The sequence below is a fragment of the Equus caballus genome, chromosome 6, assembly GCF_041296265.1.
Source record: "Equus caballus isolate H_3958 breed thoroughbred chromosome 6, TB-T2T, whole genome shotgun sequence".
NCBI lineage: Eukaryota > Metazoa > Chordata > Mammalia > Perissodactyla > Equidae > Equus > Equus caballus.
In genome coordinates this window covers 65440576-65460310 of record NC_091689.1, presented here as the reverse complement: position 1 = coordinate 65460310, position 19735 = coordinate 65440576, and the positions used below count along the sequence as shown (strand labels likewise).

Below are 19735 nucleotides of genomic sequence, written 5' to 3'. Positions count from 1 at the left end.
TGATGTCCAGCCCTCTCTGCCTGGTTTTCAAGGTTCACTATAATCTGGCTCCAGAAAACAGATCGAGCCTCATCTTCCAGTAATTTTCTGAGTGAAATAGTCACTTCAGATTGTTCAGCCATGACCCTGAACCCTTGATTTTCCTGGGTTTCTTAACCATCTTTTGGCCATGGACCCCTTTAAGAATCAGATGAAAGCTGTGGACCTAGGCCAGGCTCTCAAAATTTTGCATACATTCTTAAGGGGTTTGTGAGTCTCTTGAAGCTGTGGACTTCAGGAAATACTGTGCCTGCCAAAGACAGTCTTATGTGTCTAGCTGAGGCTTTCTCAACAGCAGTACTACTGACATTTTAGACCAGATGATTCTTTGTTCTGGGATGCTGCCCAGTGTACCGTAGGCTGTTTCCCAGCATCCCTATCCTCTACCCGTGAGATGCCAGTAGCTACCCACCCTCCAGTTTTGACAACACAAAATATCTCCAGATATTCCCAAATGTCTCCTAGGGGGCAAAATTGCCCCCAATTGATAACCACTGGTCCAGCTCTCTCCATATTCTTTCCCTTTCTCAAAACAATTTCTTTCCTAGTATTTAATTCAGACTCTATCTTTTTGAGTTATACCTTTTTCATGTTAATTTTATGAATTACTAAGGGCAACGTGGCCTTCTTTCTCCCTTTCATGATTTTGACACTTTTTCATATACTTTTTCATTTACTTCTCTTGCATCCCCAACTGGATTATATGGTTTTAAAGAAGGAACCCAGTATTATATATTTCTTATCTTTTAAACATGTCATTTTGGTAAGTACTTTCTGTTAAACTTTATATTATTAAAAGTTTCAAACACATGCAAAAATAGAATATTGTATTGAACCGTCACGTACTCATCACCCAGCTTCCATTATCAACTAATAGCCAGTCTTGTAGTAAGTACTTTGGTTGGAATTTTTAATCTGCAGTGACTCCCTATTTTTCCAGAAAAAACTTTAACTTGACATCCTAGACCTTAACACCTTTATTACCTACTCAGTTATAATTTATTAAACATCTGAAATGTTCCAAGCGCTAGGCTGAAAAACTATAAATAAGCATTTGCTGTGCTAGACTCCTTGCAATTTGCTAAACATGCTCTGCTCTTTCACACTTCTATGCACACCATTTAAGACACATCTAACTTCTCTTCCTCTCATGAAATACCCACACTTCCTTCCATACTTCCAGTTTGTTTCCTTGTTGATCATCGACTCAGCCCTCAAACCTTATTTTAAGCATTTCTTTCTTTATAAAAGCTTCCCTGACCCTGAGAGTAAATTAATTACTCCCAGTCATTACCACAATTGTTTCTTCTACTTCTGTTGCATTTAGCATACTGAGGTGTAATTATTCATACTTGACTCTTAATTCACTCACCACCATGAGCTGCTTGTGGGCAGGAAACATACTTTAATTGTTTCCATATCTCCAAACCTAGTAGCTAGCATTTAGCTTGGCACATAGAAGCCACTGAAAGCATACTTATGGATTGAATGAATGAATTTCCCAGCATAATGATTTCCATATAGTAGTTACTAAATAAACATTCATTGAACTTCATTTAATACACTCAGTCAAAACAATGTGAATGACTCCCCATATGAAGAGCGTAAGAGTTGAAAAATACAGAGCAAAGGTGAGCTGAGAGTGGGATAGGATAACCAGGCAAGTTATCTCTATGTTAGTTTGGGGAATCATTTCAGTTTGAGGGTTTCCTTTCAGTTCATAGGAATAACAAACTCATCTGCAAAGCTGCTGAGTCCGTTTGCTTCTCATGTCTCCAGTGGATCTCTGTCATGAGCAAGGAACCCCAGCCAGTCATCCTCCCTAGCTGTCACAGTATTTCACAGCCGATGAGGCCCTCTTCTGATTGCTGACACATCTGTCATCAGCTATTCCCTGCAGGCACAAGGAACTGCAATGAAAAGATATGGGGCAGGGGGTGGGGGATGGTGGAGGATGCGGTTAGTTCAGGGAAGTGAAATTAACTCCGTGTGGCTGGCATAGAGGAATATGAGTTTAGCTGCAGCAAGAACCTGGAGAGGTAGGCAGGAGCTACATCCTGAAAAGTATTATTTGTCATACTCAGGAAGATGATTATCCTGAATGCTTTTATAAGAGAACCTTTAAAACCAAATGCATCTTTTTAAAAATTATACTTCCTTAGTTAAAGGCAATACACCTTCAATGTAGAATTTTTACAAAGTGCAGAAATGTGCGAAGAAAGTCATTCTTAATTCAATCACCTGGAGATAATTATTTTAAACATCTTGATACGTTTTTTCAGCCTTTCTGTGCATATTAACATGAATGCATATTGAAAAGAAAACATAATAAGGCTCATACTACATATATTTATTGCTTTGTAACTTGCCTTTTCATAAACACTTCATGATCAATCACTTGCCTTATAAAAAATGATTTTCGAAGAGCTACACAGTATTCTATTATATAGAGGTATCACAGGTTATTTAATTAATTCCTTATTGTTGAGCGTTTAAATTGTTTTAGGTCTTTTTGCTATTGTAAATAACACCTTGATGAACAGTTTTGTACACTAATTATACATATACATATCTAATTTTTACATATATACATATATCTAATTTTTATACCTATTTACATACTTAAATGTAAAAATGGAATGATCATATCAAAGCTATGAATACTTTTAAGATTTTTGATGCAGGTTAATCTATGAAAAGTTATATGAAGTTACACTCCCATTAGTCCTATCTTAGAACGTCTACTTCTCAACTCTTTCATCCACACTGGATGTTCTTATCCTTTTAAAAATATTTACATCTTACTTTCTTGATTTGATTTTCTTTAACTACTAATGAGTTTGAACTTTTTTCATGTGTTTATTGGCCATTTGTGTTTCCTTTTCTGTGTGTGTGAAATTCCCTATTCACCTTTGCTCATTTTAATCTTCAGTCATCAGCTTGACTTTTCACACTGTTTATGGTGTTTTTTGACTTTCACAAAATTTAAATTTTTAAGTAGCCAAATCTACCAATCTTTTCTTTTATGGTTTTATCCTTTGCTTTTTTGCTTTAGAATGTTCCTCCCTTGAACGCTACCAGCCACTTCCGATTTGACGCTTCCAGATTCAGATAGATTTTTACTCAAACTATTAAAATTAAAAAAAAAAAAAACGAGGAAAGTCCCTCCCATTCTGAGACCAAGTTTTTTTAAAAAGCATTTCTTCTAGCTCCTTTATAGTTATTACTTTGGGATTTCATTTTGACAGTGCAAGATAGCGTTCTAATCCTCCCTCCCCAATAAAGTGCAGCTAATCATTTATCAGAACACAATTTATTGAATAATCCATCCACTGATTCGGATGCTACCCTTAGCATAATCGCTCCTATCCTCGTCTTGGGATTTCAGCTACTGAGAGTTACACGAAAGAAGGCATGTGGGAGAGAGAATAAGCACCGAAGAAACGGACAGCGTTAGCAAAGGTGTGAACATTTGCAACGGCAGAGAGAGAAAAGGAGAAGAGTTGTGCCTGTCAACATTACAGTGATTGCTATAGCTTTTTAGTTTGGTAGTGGATTAAAGGAATATATAATATTCAAGAGACTTGCTCATTAAAATATCTAAATAAAAAATTTAAAGAGCAGGAAAAAGAAAGCAGGGCGATCTAATGCCACAACCACCTCACGAGCCAACGGTCACACGGACTACTGTCCCTTAAACGGCACTCAGGTATGAGGTTTGAGAGAGGAAGTTCAGATTCAGGTCTTGAGTCTTCGAGGATATTTCGCTTAGAAAAAACGAAACTTTCTTTTAAAATGTGGTGCACGTCACTAGCGCAGTAACCACTAAACAAACAGCATTCCCCTCACATTTTCACACTAACATCAGCCTGAGCAGCTAAGGCAATTGCTCTTGGGAGAAATAACCGATTGTTCCTGAATTCTGAGCCCCCCATTCCTCTTTTTTCCTTTTTGCAATGGACCGTTAAGCATGGGAACAGGAGCCTGCAGACGTTAGGCCGCAACAGAATTATTTTTACCCTAACGGTGGTTTTCGCAAGTGGGAAAGATACAAAAGGGAGAAGTGCAGGTTACATCACACAACTGCCCGGGGTCTCCCCGGGGCCCGGCGCGAGGGTCCCACGGACGCCGCGAACCAGCGGGTTGCCGGGAGGAGGCGCGCGCCGCCTGGAAACGCCCCTCCGCCGCCCTTGCAGGCACCCGCCGCCGTGACGTAAAGGGGCGGGGCGGAGGCGCGGTCAAGGGCGGCGAGGGTTAATTGCCGGAAAAAGAACCTCTGGCCGGGGTACGGGATTGCCCGCCGGCGCTGCGGGGCTGGAGGGAGTGCGGCGTGTGCGCCCGGCGGGCCATGGCTCCGGGCGCGGGCGCTCCGGGGTAGCACGGGCGAGGCTGCGCGGCCCCACGCGCGTCCCTCACCGACCCTGGTGGTGGCCCGGCCCGGCCCCGGCAGCTATGGGGCTTCTTCGGCTGCTGGTCCTGGCTCTGCTGGCGTCGCAGCCGGAGGTGGTTGGGGGAGCCGAGACCGTCGGGAACTCCAGCGAGGGTAAGGTCGGGAGTGCCTCACTTCTGCAACCCACAGTTGCTTTTGCATTTCTTGCAAGGTCTAAATCCATCCTGGAGTCTGTCCACTTAGCAGAGGAGGTGGTGAGTTCAGAACCGGCAGGAATGGATCAGTGTCCTTTCCTGCAGAAGGAAACTCCCATTGCTAAGGAGGCCTTATTGTCAACTCCTAATTTAGGCTGGGCAAATGGGAAGAGATAAGTAACTCTCTTCTTCAGACACATTATTATCTCCCTTAGGGAGCAGCCATGTTTGTAGGTTTAATTTAACACACTAAAGCACGTCTTTGCTCCCGAGTGGCATAGCTGAGTCTCTGGAGAGCGAGGCTTGGTAGGATCTGAGGGCTTTATAATTGATGGCCCTCCAGGCTACACAGGGTTCTTAGATTCCAAAATCTAGATGGCTTTCAAATTATTTATGCTCTGCAGAGTTTGAGAGGAAAAGTGAACCCAGAATGGGACTTTAGATCGTAGATCATGTGCTTGGTGAATGGGTTTTAGCAGTAGTTCCTGGTTTGTTAATATGAACTGTAAAAAGCACTAATTGTGCCAAGCTGATAGTCATGTGCTTTTCTGTGAGGTTAAGTGCATTCTCAGTTTTGTTTTGAACTTAACAGACTAGTTGCAGTTCTGGAGCAATATTTTCTGAATAATATAATTGTGTTCCTAAATGCTTATCTTTGAAAAGCTCTCCTGCAAACTGAATCCTAGAATCTTTGCACAGGACTTAAGGCCAAAGCTGAAAAGGACAGTTATATTTTTGCAGAAAAAATAGCCTTGTTTATCATAGGGCACTAACATTCACTGCGTGCAGTATGTGCCAGGTGCTTTTCATGGCAATGTAATTTAATCCTCAAACCCTGTGAGATAATTATTGTCCTCATTTGGTGGAGGATGAAGCTGAGGCCCTAGACGACGCTCATTACACAAGTGAACAGCTAACAGGGGCACAGGGGGCATTTGAACCCGCATACGTCTGGCTGTAAATTTCGTGATCCTTCCACTCAACCAAGCTACCCTCCAATAAGAGGTGCTGTACACCTCATTCTTCTGTGAATTCTCATTCCTCAAAATAGCCTTATGAGGGAGGTAGAAGAGAGGACTATCTCCATTTTAACACGTGAAGTATTTTTTTTAATTGAGGTCATACTGGCTTATAACATTGTATAAATTTCAGGTGTACATTATCATATTTCAGTTTCTGCATCGTGTTCATCACCAATAGTCTGGTTTTTTATCCGTCACCATACACACGTGTCCCTTTACCCCTTTTGCCCTCCTCCTGCCCTCTTACCCTGTGGTAACCACTAATCTGTTCTCCTTATCCATGTGTTTATCTTCCACATGTAAGTGAAATCATACAGTGTTTGTCTTTCTCTGTCTGGCTTATTTCACTTACCATAATACCCTCAAGGTCCATCCTTGTTGCAGGTTGTGTGATTTTGTCCTTTTTTATGGCTGAGTAGTATTCCATTACTTAAATATATATATATATATATATATATATACACACACACACATATATATTCACACCACATCTTTATCCAGTCATCAGTTGATGGGCACTTGGGTTGCTTCCATGTCTTAGCTATTGTGAATAGTGCTGCAGTGAACATAGGGATGCAAAAATCTCTTTGAATTGTTGATTTCATGTTCTTTGGACAAATACCCAGAAGTAGGATAGCTGGATCATATGATATTTCTATTTTTAATCTTTTGAGAAATCTCCATACTGTTTTCCATAGTGGCTGCGGTATTTGAGAGATTGCATTTGCAGATCCAGACGAGCCCCTGAGTCAGAAGGGATGTGATCCAGATCTTTTCATTTTTAGTTCTGTGCTTTAATATTTAATAATATCTAGAATCTTTTATGCAAAAGTTGAGAAATCTGAGTAATAATTTGAGAAATTAGTATTTTTCAGGCTCTATTTCTTGCCTCTTTTCTGTGATTGCAGCTCTGATATTTCCTCAACCATGTTATCCTTTTTGCCTTGCATTAGTATTGTCGTTCTGCGAAGGAGAGGGACAATATGTGGGGACTTAACTGCTGAGTGATAATAAAAGCCAATAGTTTCCACATCTATCAGTTAAGAAAGACTTAGTTCAAGACTTGCGTGATCCTCCTGGAAAATGGCTGGGTTTCTGTTTGAGGATTCTGATAACTATACAAATTGGAGAAATTGAGCAACTCCTGTAATTTAGGAGGATGTACCCATCTTTAGCAGGACACACTAACTTGCACAACTTGAATAATGGCTTGAAAGCTGAATGAACCTTTGAAGGCATCAGGTTGAGTTCCTAGCAAGTCTGAGGAAGGTGCTCTCTGTGACCAACAGTGATAGGAGATAAATCCTACATTTAAACAGTTTTCCCTTCTCTTGGAGTCCCAGTTCTCTGCTACCCTAACATCTTTCATTATTGTTTCAGATTCATATCCAGTAACTCACATAGAATTACACAGTAATTGGAGTTGGGCAGAATGTCATTTGAGCCTTCTGGTGTCTGTGTTGTGCTTTGTGTAGTTAGTCGCAAGTGATCTCTTTCAAAATTGTGTGAAAGGTAGTATGTACATTTTTGTGTTTCCTTTCAGCTTTTAGGGCTAATGAAAATTCATAAGAAGATATAATGAGAAATTGGGGGGGGGGGCAGTTGAATGCCAACCAGCTCAAGTAGCTGAACTGTGTTTGCTTTTAATATTCTATCTGAAGAGGATTATGAAGACACTAAGCTTTCACAGATCTCGCCTGGAATTTGGTTGTTGCATCAAGGCAAAGCACAAACAGTGGAGGTCCATTTTAGTAAAATAGTAAAAAGGAAGAGTTGGAAAATTTTAGAGTTGCAAGTTTAGGATCTGATTGGGAAAGAATAGGAAAATATTGGGATTGAGCAGTTCTTTTCAGAATGGAATTCTTGGAAAGAAACAGTGACTCTGGGTAGGAATGGAGGAAGGGTATGAAAAATAGAAAAGAATCCCCTGCAAAGGGTTAGATGGCAAAAAATACTTTTGGCAGATGATTGCTTTTTAGAGGAGAGCTCCATCATTAAGTGCTCTGTCTCCATGTTAGCTGTTTGATCTTAATATCATTTGATGTGCTGTTTCCCTCCCACTCCCAGAGTCATAAGATCTAATTATGCCTCATAAAATGTTTCTAATGAATCCTTTCCATAGAGCTTAAAGGTGAACTTGAGCTGTTCTTCAGGATATATTTTGGATACATGTCTTCCTTTGCCATGTCTGTTTTTATGAGCAGAAGTTAAGTGCAGTTTCTGCTAGGCTGTGCTGTTAAAGTTGTCTTGACTTTCAGTGTTTCTCCTTGTCACTCTATGGAAGTCTCTTTCTCAACCTGATGCTTATGGTGGATGTGCTGGGCATTTACACATGTTGGTCCTCTTCGTCCCACTAGTTTATCTGTAGGACCATATTGAATGCCTGACTTTTTTTTTTTTTTAATAAGGAGATGAGCCTCTGAAACACTGGAAAGCTAATGGGTGTTAATAATGATACTTTATTGTGTGGCACTGGACAGCTTAAAATCTTTTTTCCTATTATTTGATACTTTTAGCAAGTGATGTATGTGGCTCAGTTATCTGTGTTTCACCATGAGGAAACTAAGGCACAAAGGAAAGAAAATACTTTCCTGAGGTCATAAAATTCAACCATCACTCACCAAACATTTACTGTGTGCCAACTAGGTGACTTGTGCTATACTTAGCAGCAGAACGTCAAGTATGACAGAGCCGTGCACAGGCAGAAATCAGACCACAACTGGTTTGGTTAATATGCAATCTTCTATAAAGATTGTGAAATGGCTGTTGGACTGCCAAGGTAACACTGTGAGAGGATTTTCACACAGAAGTCAGGTTAAAGATAAGTAGGAAAAAATATATTTATCCTTTCCTAATTCATCAAACATTGTGTTAGCAGTTCTCAGACGTGCCTGAACATTAAAATCACCTGGAGAACTTGAGAAAAGACATATTGGTGACAAGACAGCTAGAAATTGAAATTTAAGAGAAAAAATAAATTTACAGTAGCATCAAGAAACAAAATGTTTAGGGATAATTATAATGGGATATATAAAGACCTCTACAGAGAAAACTATACAATGTTCTTGAGATAAATTGAGAAACTAGAGGTTCATAAATTACAAAAGTCATAATTCATAAATTCATAATTCATAATATTAGAAAATTTTACATTATAAAGATATTTGTCCCTAAATTAATGTATTCTTTGCCATCCCAGTCAAAATCCGAGCAGGGTTTTTTGTGGAAATTGACAAGCTGCTTTCTAAAATTTATATGGAAATGAAAAAGGGCCAAAAATAATCAAGATAGTCTTGAAGAGGAAGAACAAATTTGGGGCAGAAATTAAGACAGTGTAATATTGGTGTTAGGGTAGACCTGTAGACTGGTGGAACACAGTTGAGAGTCCAGAAACAAACCCACACATATGGTCATTTGATTTATGTGAAAGGTGGAATTGCAAAATAGTAGGGAAATGGTAATTTCAGTAAAAGTTGCAATGTCAACTGGATATACATATGGAAAAATGCACCTTAACCCCCTGCCTCATACCATACATAAAAATCAATTTCAGGTTAATTTTAGACTTAAATGTGAAAGCTAAAACAAAACTCTAGAAGTTAACATGGGGAACGTATCTTCATGATCTTAGAATATGTAGGCAAAGATTTCTATAAAATGACACAAAAAAGACTAATCATAAAGGGAAAACTTGATAAGTTGGACTACATTAAAATTAAAACTCAAGGTAATCTAAAGGTAACGAGAAACTGAAAAGGCGAGCTACAGGAATGGGAGATCTTTGCAATAGTTATCTGACAGAACACTCCTATCAAGGATGTATAAAGAACTCCTAAAATTCAGTGGGCAAAAGACTTGAACAGATCCTTTCACAAAGAGGATATCCAAATAGCCAATAAGCAAAAGAAAATGTTCTGAACATCATTAATCATTAGGGAAATACAAATTAAAATCACAGTGAGCTACCACTGTGTACCCAGCAGAGAAACTGAGGGTACCAGGTGTTGGTGAGACTGTTGAGCAACTGGAATACTTTCCAGGAAGTTGATAGGGGGTAAATTGGCAAAACCATGAGGGATAACTGTTTGGCAGTATCTACTAAAGCTGAACATAAGTATACCCTATTACCTGGTAATTCTACTCTTAGGTTCTACCCAATAGAAATATGTACATATGTGTACCAAACGACATGTAGAAAAAAAGTTTGGAGTTGTTCAGAATAACTAGAAATAATCCAAATATTCATTAACAGAAGACTAGATAAATTGTGGTATATTCCTTTCATGAAATGTACAACAATGAAAAATGAATAAATTATGGTTACTATGGCAGCTGGGATGAATCTCACAAATACAGTGTTGATTTTTAAAAAGCTAGACACAAAATAATTCATGGTGTCTGATTCCATTTAATAAAATTTCGAAACCAGGCAGAGCCCATCTATGGGGTTAGAATTTGGGATCATAGTTCCCTCTAGGGAGGTGAAAAGAGATGCTGATTCGAAGGAGCCACAGGAAGACCTCTAAGATGCTAGAATGCTGTTTCTTGACCGGGCGGTGTAAACTTGGTGCACTTCTCTGTATGCATGTTGTTTTTTTTTAAATTAATATATCAATTTATTTAAAGATTTTACTATTGCTGACTTAGATTGGATTTTCCAGTCTTTGTCATTATACATGACACTGCAGTGAACATCTTTTTGTGTGTGTGTGTGTGAGGAAGATTGGCCCTGAGCTAACATCTGTCAGTCTTCCTCCATTTTATATATGGGATGCCGCCTCAGCATGGCTTGATGAGGAGTGTGTAGGTCTGTGCCTGGGATCTGAACCCACAAACCCTGGGCTGCTGAAACAGAGTGCATGAACTTAATCACTGTGCCACTGGGCCAGCCCTGTGCAGTGGACATCTTTTATATAAAAATCTTTTGTATGCATGTTATTTTAATAAATATTTGTTCTTTAACTGATACTTGAACCCTAATCCCAGGGACTTTGATTTAAATGGTCTGGAGAGGGGCCCAGAGAGCAATATTTTTTAAAAAGCACCTCCGGATGATTGTAATGCATAGCCACGTGGATAACCATTGTATTAGAATTTCTTTCTAATAATGACACCTCAGGAGCACTATAGAAAATGTGAAAAGTAAGGAAATGTATAAAGAAAAGAAAAAATCATTTTAAAATATACCCCCAGAAGTACCTGTTTTTGATACCTTTATTTATTTTGTCAAGTGACCAGTTTTTAAAATAATGTCTACAGTGTCTCTCTCTCTTATTGTCTGTCTTCTTCCTGGTTCTTGCTGCAGGCATTTGCTTTGGGAAGGAAGGTTAGCGAGGCATCATCTTCCTGTAGCTTTCGGGAAATCCAGGAGGTAACAGATGAAAGTTGTAACTGTTTTCTGAAACACCAGGTGTTCTTGAGGAAGAAGTTAGAAGCAAAGACTATCATTTAATGTTTTGGTCCTAAAATCATTACATACTCTCACAGGGGCTGTTTGTTTTCATTCCTGATTTTCTTAATGAGAACAGACTGTGTAAGATCAAAGGCGATCTGTTACACTGTTAACACTTTTCAAGTAGGTTTATTGCTTGATATAGATGTGTCTTCTAGAATAATCTTTCACAAAAACAGAACCATTTTATTTCCTATTTCTTATTCGTGCTGGAATGGTAAGGGCCTATATGTTCATCAACAGGGGACTGATTGAATAATTATGGTTACATACACAGAATGGAATATTATATAGTTTTTAAAATGGTAAAGCTAGAATATCTACGTTGATGTGGAAAGATATCTAAGATCTATTAAATAGGCTATACCAAACATACTTGTATCCTTCTTTTTCCATCTACATAGAAATACTCATGCTGATATCTGCCTAAATCCTGAAAGATATATACCAAACTGTTAGTAATGATTATTTCTGCACAGTATACTTGCTGGAGGAATTAACTTTCTCTATTTTTCTAACCTTTCTTTAATAAGGAATATAATCTGAAAAAAATATTGCCATTTTAAGCAAAAAACAAAACAAATGACAGAAGTGTTGGGAGAGTGTCATCTTTTTGTCTGGGAAGCATGTGTCCCTTTTTTATAAGTTTCATGTGAAGAGTTGAAATAGAGCCAGTGTTTTGAGCGCGATCAAAGATGGAGATTTTTTCCAAATTGTGCAATTTCTTTCTGATAAGAGCACCTCGCTATCACTAAAGAAATTTGATAAACAGTGAAATGTGTAAAGAAAAGAAAAATCACTTAAAATATATTCCCAGGAATACCTACTTTTAATACCCCTACTGATTTTAAGTTACCAGTTGTTTAATAATGTATTTTAGTTTCTATGGTCCTGTCTTTCCCTACTGTCTTAAAGCCCTGAAAGTTTTGGTTCTCCAAGTATTTCTGAGTTGTGATTTATCTTCACCCCATGTGATAGGTTAAGGGAAGACTAAGAAAAGATTACCAGCAAGACTTCATTAGTTGATAGCTTCAGTCACTTCCAGGGCTTTTAAAGTTTCTGGGTAGTGTTTTGATTCAAAGTTCGTGTCATGGGAAATAGACATAAAGATTAGTAAAACAGTTTCTAAGATATATTTAAGGGCAAATTTAAGTGATAATTACAGAAGTCTTGGATAACTTTTATGAATCTCCTTGTACCAGTGTTGGTCACAATCCAGTAGGCAGAGCGACTAGTCCTTAAGTACTTAATAAATGTTTGTCAAATAGAGAAAATGGGTGTGAGGGCTGAAGAAAACAGAAAAATTGAAAATGTAACTAGACAAGACAGGATGGTAAATAAGCTGAGTGCTCTGAACAGTTACGGGATGGAAATCCTTAATTTCTAGGAAAAGAAAATGATAGTGTTCTTAGTTTCACAGACTAGAATTTGTGGATATTTTTAAGACTTGGAAGATGGAGGGCAAGTGAGACCAAAATTAAGGCAATAAATGAAATGTTTTTAGTGCCCTTTACTGAGATCCACTTAATTTTATATATAATTTGGTTTTCTAATAAAATAATCATGATGATGGGAAGGTCTGAGAAATAGAAAAACTGTTTTTCTTATTTCTCTTTTAAAAAAACCCCAAAAAACTCCCCACATTTTCTGACTTCCCTACCCAGATTCTATTAGCCACTCCCTCATATTTTAGCTCTCTTCTGGCTTGAGTATTATTTCACATAAAAGGTAAGCTGTTTTTCTGGTTATATAAATAGAAGGAAATATACCATCTTCATTTATCATTGTTACAGTTATTAAAATGTTCTCTGGACTTTTAGAAATTAAGTCATAACCACGAATAACCTTTTTTCTATGAATTAAAATACATTAAGTTATGAACGTAATATAATAGCATTGTGGAGTTTGGGGAAAATTAATAGAGAGTAACCTTTATTCTAGTCCTAACATTATTTGTATGTTCTGTTTGGCTTTCTTTCTTAGTTAGCCATTCTTGATAGTTTTTTGGGTTTTTTTAAATCGTCCAGATGGAATACTTGTGTTAAAAAAAAGAAAGTGTTGAAAATTAGCCTTCTTGGGAAAATTAGCCTTGTGTAGCTTACGTAAGCATGAGTTATGAAGTTATTTAGTGTCTGGAGTGTTTTATTTTACCACCCACTGACTCTAATTTCCTTCTAAAATAAAACATGATAATTCCACAAAAGTTCTCTGGTGAATTATAATCTTTACCTCATCAACTCCTTTTCATTTATATTAAATTTAAATCTCTTTTTTCCTATTTTTAGGTTTGAACCTCCAAGACTGCTTACATAATGCTTGGGAGCTCTTAAGCTATTTATGCAGAGACGTACTGACTATAGGGTAGGGGGTGAGATGGGGAATCCAGGACCACACAGAAGTAAAAGCAGCCTTTTTAGTGGATTATTGGAGAATTAGGTTGGAAGAAGAAAACTGGTATGCAGCTGGGAGAAAGGCACACAGAGAACCATGGGCAGAGTGAGTGAGTCAAACACAGCCAAGCTAATGGAGGCAAGAAGACAGATGGGAAAGGCCTAGATGAAGTGCTGGAAAAATCCTCTTATGACTGATCTTTTTTGTGGACCCTGAACTTGATCCTTAAACATCTCTTTTTTCCAAAATGCCTGTGGTTCACTACTGTGTGTGAAGTACCTGGTGTGGGCACTCAGCAGACATTTTTGCCAATGTTGATGGCAGCTTCCTTTGCAAGCTAGCTAATACAGTCCCATTTAACAGATGAAGAAGTGGAGGTTTAAGAGAATTAAGTAACTTGGCTGAGATCAAACAGCTAGTAAATGGCGCGATAAAATTGAAGCCACCTGTGTCTCTCCAGGCTGGACTGACTACAGAATTCACTAGATCGTACTGTTCTTTAATATCAATGCATTCACCATTGCTGGTAGCTCCCCAGAGTTGTTAATCCTTAAATTCAAGGACTCTGTTCCTTTTGGAATTGTTATTGCTGCTCCCAGATGGGGAAATCTGGCCTCTGGGAGCCGAGCACCTTGAGAGTCGGCAGCACTTCAAGTATTGTTCACATCTTTTGAAATACCTTTTCTCCATTTTAGGTCTGGGTTCCACCACTTGCTAGCTGAGTCACCCTGAGTGGGGCGCTTCACCTCTTTAAGCTTAATTGTCCTCATCAGTGAAACGGGGACAGTAATAATAATATTTATCTCAGCGAGTTTTTCTGAGGATTAAGTTAATAGTATGTGTTCATTTATGTATGCGATTTCTACAAACTGCTATTAGAAGTACAAATGTTACAATGAAATGTGTCTGCCATTGTAGGTCTTCTTGAATTTTCTATGGGGACATTTAGATACTTCGAGCTCAACAGGCCCTTTCCAGAGGAAGCTATTTTACGTCATATTTCCAGCAATGTGACTTTTCTTATTTTCCAAATACACTCCCAGTATCAGAATACAACAATTTCTTTTTCTAAGGTAAGTACAAAGAATTATTTCCATAAAAACTGTTCTCATATTTGGGGGTCTTGTATTTAGTATAAATATTAGAATTTGATGTCTCTTGATGTTTGACTTCATGTCTTAAATTAAAAATCAAGATTGGGGCCTGTCAGGTTAGTGATGGAGAGTGGCTAGGCGGTGAGTATCTCAGGCCTTTCTGGAGTCTGGTGACACCTGACTGAAAGAGGTGACATGTGACTGGTGATAGAGGGCTGAGCATTCAGGGAGGGTGACCCGTACCGAGTGTCTCTGCAGTTAAATTTTCCTCATGATTTCCCACCTTTTTTTCCTACTCTACTGGGTCCTTAATGGGTTTTACCTAAGAATACATTTTAATAGTTTTCCATTGTTGTTCCAGCCATTTAAGTGTTGAAGTTTACTAAAATCCCCACACAGTCAACTTTATTCTTCAGAGTCTCGTGGAAACAAAAGAATCCTAACATTCTGTTCATCCAGCCCAGGGCTATGCCTCCAGCAGCAGTTAGGACCCTACAGAGATCTTCACTAAAACCCTTAACCTCAGCCTCAGCTTTGGGAAGTTTTTCAGATACTCTGGGTTAGTTTAAGCTATTAAGGACCTGCTGTTTATGTTAAACTTTTACAAGTCTGTTTATATTTAGCCAGTATGACCCTTTGGACTAATAAATGAATTTAACTCTATGAAGTTGTACTTTTATTTGTCCTAATCCTAGCTTAGAATATTCTGGAATTTGCTAAACAAAGCTGTCTAAATCCAGTTCTTATATATATATATATGTATAAATATATATATGTAAGTCTATATATATATTTTTTTGGGGGGGTGTTGTTTTTTTTTTTTTTGGTGAGGAAGATTGGCCCTGAACTAACATCCATTGCCAATCTTCTTCTTTTTGCTTGAGGAAGATTGTCCCTGCACAAACATCTGTGTCAGTCTTCCTCTATTTTGTATATGGGATGCTGCCACAGCATGGTTTGATGAATGCTGTGTAGGTCCGCGTCCAGGATCCGAACCTGCAAACCTTGGGCTCCCAAATTGGAGCATGCAAACCTAACCACTACACCACCAGGCTGGCCCCCCAATTCTTATATATTTTATAGGCATTGGTCATAATATCTTTCAAACTAAGTATTTTGTATTTTTTTATTCCTGCCTTCCTGCCCCTAGCATGAAGGTTTTGAAATTATGTGTGGGTGTGAGTGTGGATGTGTGGTAGTTTAATAGACTAGAAATAGAAGAGTTCAACCAAAGAAAAGAGAAAGGAATCAATTCTGTTAGTTGAAGAGACAACAGTGCCTTTGACCCGTATATTGATTTTTGCCCGAGTTCTTTGCAGACAGTGCAGAAATCAAAGCATGTTAAATTTTATAACTTGGTTAGAGGGAAGAAACATGCCAGTTCCTCAAAGGAAGCCAAGTTTTTTCTGGCACTAAATTCAAAAGGAATCTTCCTATTCAGGCCCTTACCTAGGAGACATAGGAAAATGGCACATAGACGATTTCCTTCTTAATAACATCGCAGCAAAGACAACATTTGAAGGAAGAGAAAGGATGGGGAAAAAAGGCATTTATATTTATTGCAGGCGTATGATGTGCTAGACCAGTGGTGCTTAAGCTCCTGGGGACATCTGCTGAAATCTCTGGACTCTCTGTCTGGCAAAATGGATGTATATATTTGTATAATTTCGTAGGAACCTCTGGACACTCAATGGGCCTCTTCGGCCCCTTGTTAGAAACCCCTGTGTTTGGTTTTCCAGGGAGTTAATTTACTTCTTATGACAGCTCAACACAGTACTTCCAATGCCCATTTTACATCTGAGGAAGCGGAGCTTGGATAAAGGGATGTCAGCATAGCTAATGTGACAGAAGTGGTCTGGATGAACAGCATCTTGGGCCTCAGTTTTCACGTGGAAAGGATCTTAGTTATCCTTAATTATAGTAATGTTTCTTTCTTGGACTGCCTTTGGTTCTCACTGTATTTATGGGAAGATGGCAACCAGAACTGCACACAGCTCTAGAAATGAGTGGCCTGTGTGAAGAGAACTGCTTCTGTCCCCTGTGCCCAACCTGAGGCACTGTGGCACTTTGGATTTTTGGGGTCATCATGGCACTTGGTTCTTTGAAGCTGTCGACTCTCTATTTGTTCATTAGTATTTGGGTCGTTCTCCCTTATGCTTGTCAAAGTGAAACCCAACTGGCACTTTTTTCTTCTCATTTCCTTAGTTTGAAGAAAACACTCTGGATCTGTTACTTTTTAACTTTGCATTTTATTATCCAAAAAGCATTCCAAGCAGGTAGGGGTGGGGGATGGTAGAGTGGAGAAAGGTCAGGAAGGGTCAGAGAGAAACGCAGAGTGGGTGATATGTGTGTTCACCATCTGGTTGTGCTGATGGTTTCACAGGGGTCTACATATGTCAAAACTTCTCCAACAGTGCGCTTTACGCGTGGTTTATAATGTGTCAACTCCAGCGGTTAAGTGTGCACGTTGCACTTCGGCGGCCCTGGGTTCGCCGGGTCAAATCCCGGGTGCAGACATGGCACTGCTTGGCAAACCATGCTGTGGCAGGCGTCCCACATATAAAGTAGAGGAAGATGGGCTTGGATGTTAGCTCAGGACCAGTCTTACTCAGCAAAAAGAGGAGGATTGGCAGATGTTAGCTCAGGGCTAGTCTTCCTCAAAAAAAACACAAACTTTGCAAAAACTGAACTGCTTGGGAGCAGGGCTCATGTTTTTCTCTTGGTAGTCTTAGTATTTGAAGTAATAAACCTTAATTTGGGGAGAATTGAAAAGCTTAGGAATTTCCCTGTGCATCTGACGTTCCTGATCAAAGATCATATATTTTAAATAGTTCTGTGTGTGTGTGGGCACCTGCACATGGAGGTGAAAAGAATTCTTTAATTATCTAAGGAATGTCTGGGTTTTTTGCTATTTGTTTTGAGAAGATTTGGAATAGGGTGTGCATACTAGAGCAACTCTGCAGTAAATATTTTGCTCAACTCCCTATTCATGATGACTCTTTTCCTACTGCAGACTCCCTTGCCCAATACTTCGGGAACAGGCACTGACAAAGGGCTGGTTTTCATTCTTAGACCAGAGCAGAGTATGTGCACTTGGTACTTGGAGACCTTAGATGCTGAACCTGTGCAAAATGTGGCCATCCCACTCTCCTACTCAGGAAGAGGTAACCCTTCTGTCTTGGGCACCCTGTTACTCTCCAGAATGTGGGACTTGTTTATGAAAATTTAGGGAAAACTATAATCCTATTGAAAGTGTATTACAAGTACAATTTATTGCATCAGAAAAGTTTTACTAGCAAGGGAGCCAGAGATTTAGCACGATGATTAAATAGCCCAGTTAGGGAGTAGGAAAATAGTTTATTCATTTGAAAAACACTTAAGGAGTCCTTGGAGAAGCAGTAACAGAGAGGCAAGACTTAGTCCTTAACATTTTAGTTGGTTATTCTAGGCAGAGGAGGCAGTAAGTTTCCCATCATGGAGGCATGGGAAAAGAATGGAGTGTTTGGAGTAGTGGATGTGGGTGGAACCAGAGTGTGAAATACCTCGTATACAATTTGAGGTTTGCGTTCTATCCTGAGGTTGGTTCTGAGGAAGCGTAGAGTTTTTGAGCAGAGGAATGATGTGATGCATTTCATCTCTTACAAAGGTAACTCTAGAAGCAGTGTGGAGAGTGGATGGGAGAGGGCATGGCAGAGTCAGGACTCAGCACGCAATGGAGGGCTCAAAGTACGAAGTGAGGATCTGAACAGAGGCCACGAGAGGAGAGATAGAGAAGAGGGGCTGGAGTCGAGATATTTGGAGGGTAGAATTGGTAAGACGTAATGACTACTAGTTCTGGATTATAAGAGAGGGGAGAATAGGCTTCCCATTTGGACAGCTGGAAGATAGTGATACAAAATAGGCATGGAGATGGGGTGTTGTAACGCTGGCTGGTTGGGGGTTTGGGGTGGAGTAGATGGTGACTTCAGTTTGGGTCACAGTGAATCTGAGACCCTGGATGGAAATGCACAGTAGGCAGTTTAAAATAAGGGCCTGGAGTAGAGAGGTAAGGTTAGCTATCCGACTAAATAGCTGTTACTAAAAGCAACGAAGTGAGTGAGATTGTTCAGACGTGTTTATAGATTTAGGGGGGAAAATAACAGCAGATACTGTCCTAGTGCTCCCCACATTCCAGGCACTGTTTCTGGGGGATGCTAACTGCTGAGGGATGAGCATAAGAGTAAGGAGTGGTCAGGGAGGTCAGAGAAGAGCCTGGAGGTTCTGCCTAAGAAGGAGTGGTGAAAGACACTGCAGAGAGGTCAGGAGAAGGGACTGAAAGTGTCCATGTGATGGCGCAATTAGGAGTCAGTGGTGGCCTTTAATGAGAGTCATTTTAGAGACGCAATAGGGATGAAAACTAGATTACGGTGATTGAGGTGTGAAGGTGAAGTGAGAAGGTTTAGACTACTCTTCAAGTTTGGTGGTGAGGGGAAGGAGAGGGAGCGATAGCTAGTAAAGGAGGTAGAATCCAAGAAGGGACTGGAGTTGAGGAAAGAAAACATTATCTGTGGCAAAAGGGTAATTACTTGATTAAAAAAACCATAGACTTCAAGCTTCCATCAAGGACAGCGTACAAAGAAAAATTACGAACAGTGGAGCTTCAGTTACAATACGTATCATTTTCTCAGGTGTGGTAAATATTTGTAAAGGCAGCAAAAGAGTATGGAAGAAGAGCACAGAATTTTGAGGAAGATTCTACATGATTTTGAAATATACATGTGCACCGGGTATCTCCATTCCAAATCTGGCAAGGGGAGACCAAACCGCTAGAATTCCAACAATTTATGGAAACTAAGACCAACTGTGGGAATGATTTGATGAGTGTATGAAATTGAGATCTTATAAATCTTTAAATTGGTTTACCTTGTTCTGTCTTATCTCAGCCTGTCCACTTGAGTCCACCATATGTAGCTCTTCATATGGAGTTGAACTAATGTTAAGTGACTTCTTTAAGTTTTGCCATGCTTAAAAGTCACTAATAGGATTCCTAATAAAAGAGGAGCTGTTTTAGCCACATTATTAATGTAAATTAAATACCCCCAATTTATTTTGTGTTTAGTTAAAACACCCAAATGCTATTCCCGTACATGGTCTTGGGTTTCTTGAGGTCTTTT

At 39.2% G+C, this 19735-nt stretch overlaps 1 protein-coding gene and 1 long non-coding RNA gene across 3 annotated transcripts in view; one reads left to right on the top strand and one right to left on the bottom strand.

Moving 5' to 3' along the window:
- Positions 1 to 635: 635 nt before the first annotated feature.
- On the bottom strand, positions 636 to 4186 carry LOC138924781 (uncharacterized). Its single transcript, XR_011440004.1, has 2 exons — positions 4059 to 4186; positions 636 to 1949 (listed from the first exon to the last, which is right to left on the bottom strand). It is a non-coding gene; the product is annotated as an uncharacterized lncRNA (long non-coding RNA).
- Positions 3887 to 19735, top strand: part of TM7SF3 (transmembrane 7 superfamily member 3) — a 36174-nt gene continuing 20325 nt past the window's right edge. The window contains exons 1-3 of one of the 2 annotated variants that reach the window (XM_001502786.6): positions 3887 to 4582; positions 14407 to 14561; positions 17596 to 17746. In XM_001502786.6, the coding sequence (XP_001502836.3) occupies positions 4492 to 4582; positions 14407 to 14561; positions 17596 to 17746 (397 nt within the window). In that variant the 5' untranslated portion in view covers positions 3887 to 4491. The remainder of the gene's footprint in view (positions 4583 to 14406; positions 14562 to 17595; positions 17747 to 19735) is intronic. The other variant, XM_005610993.4, reaches the window with a different exon arrangement.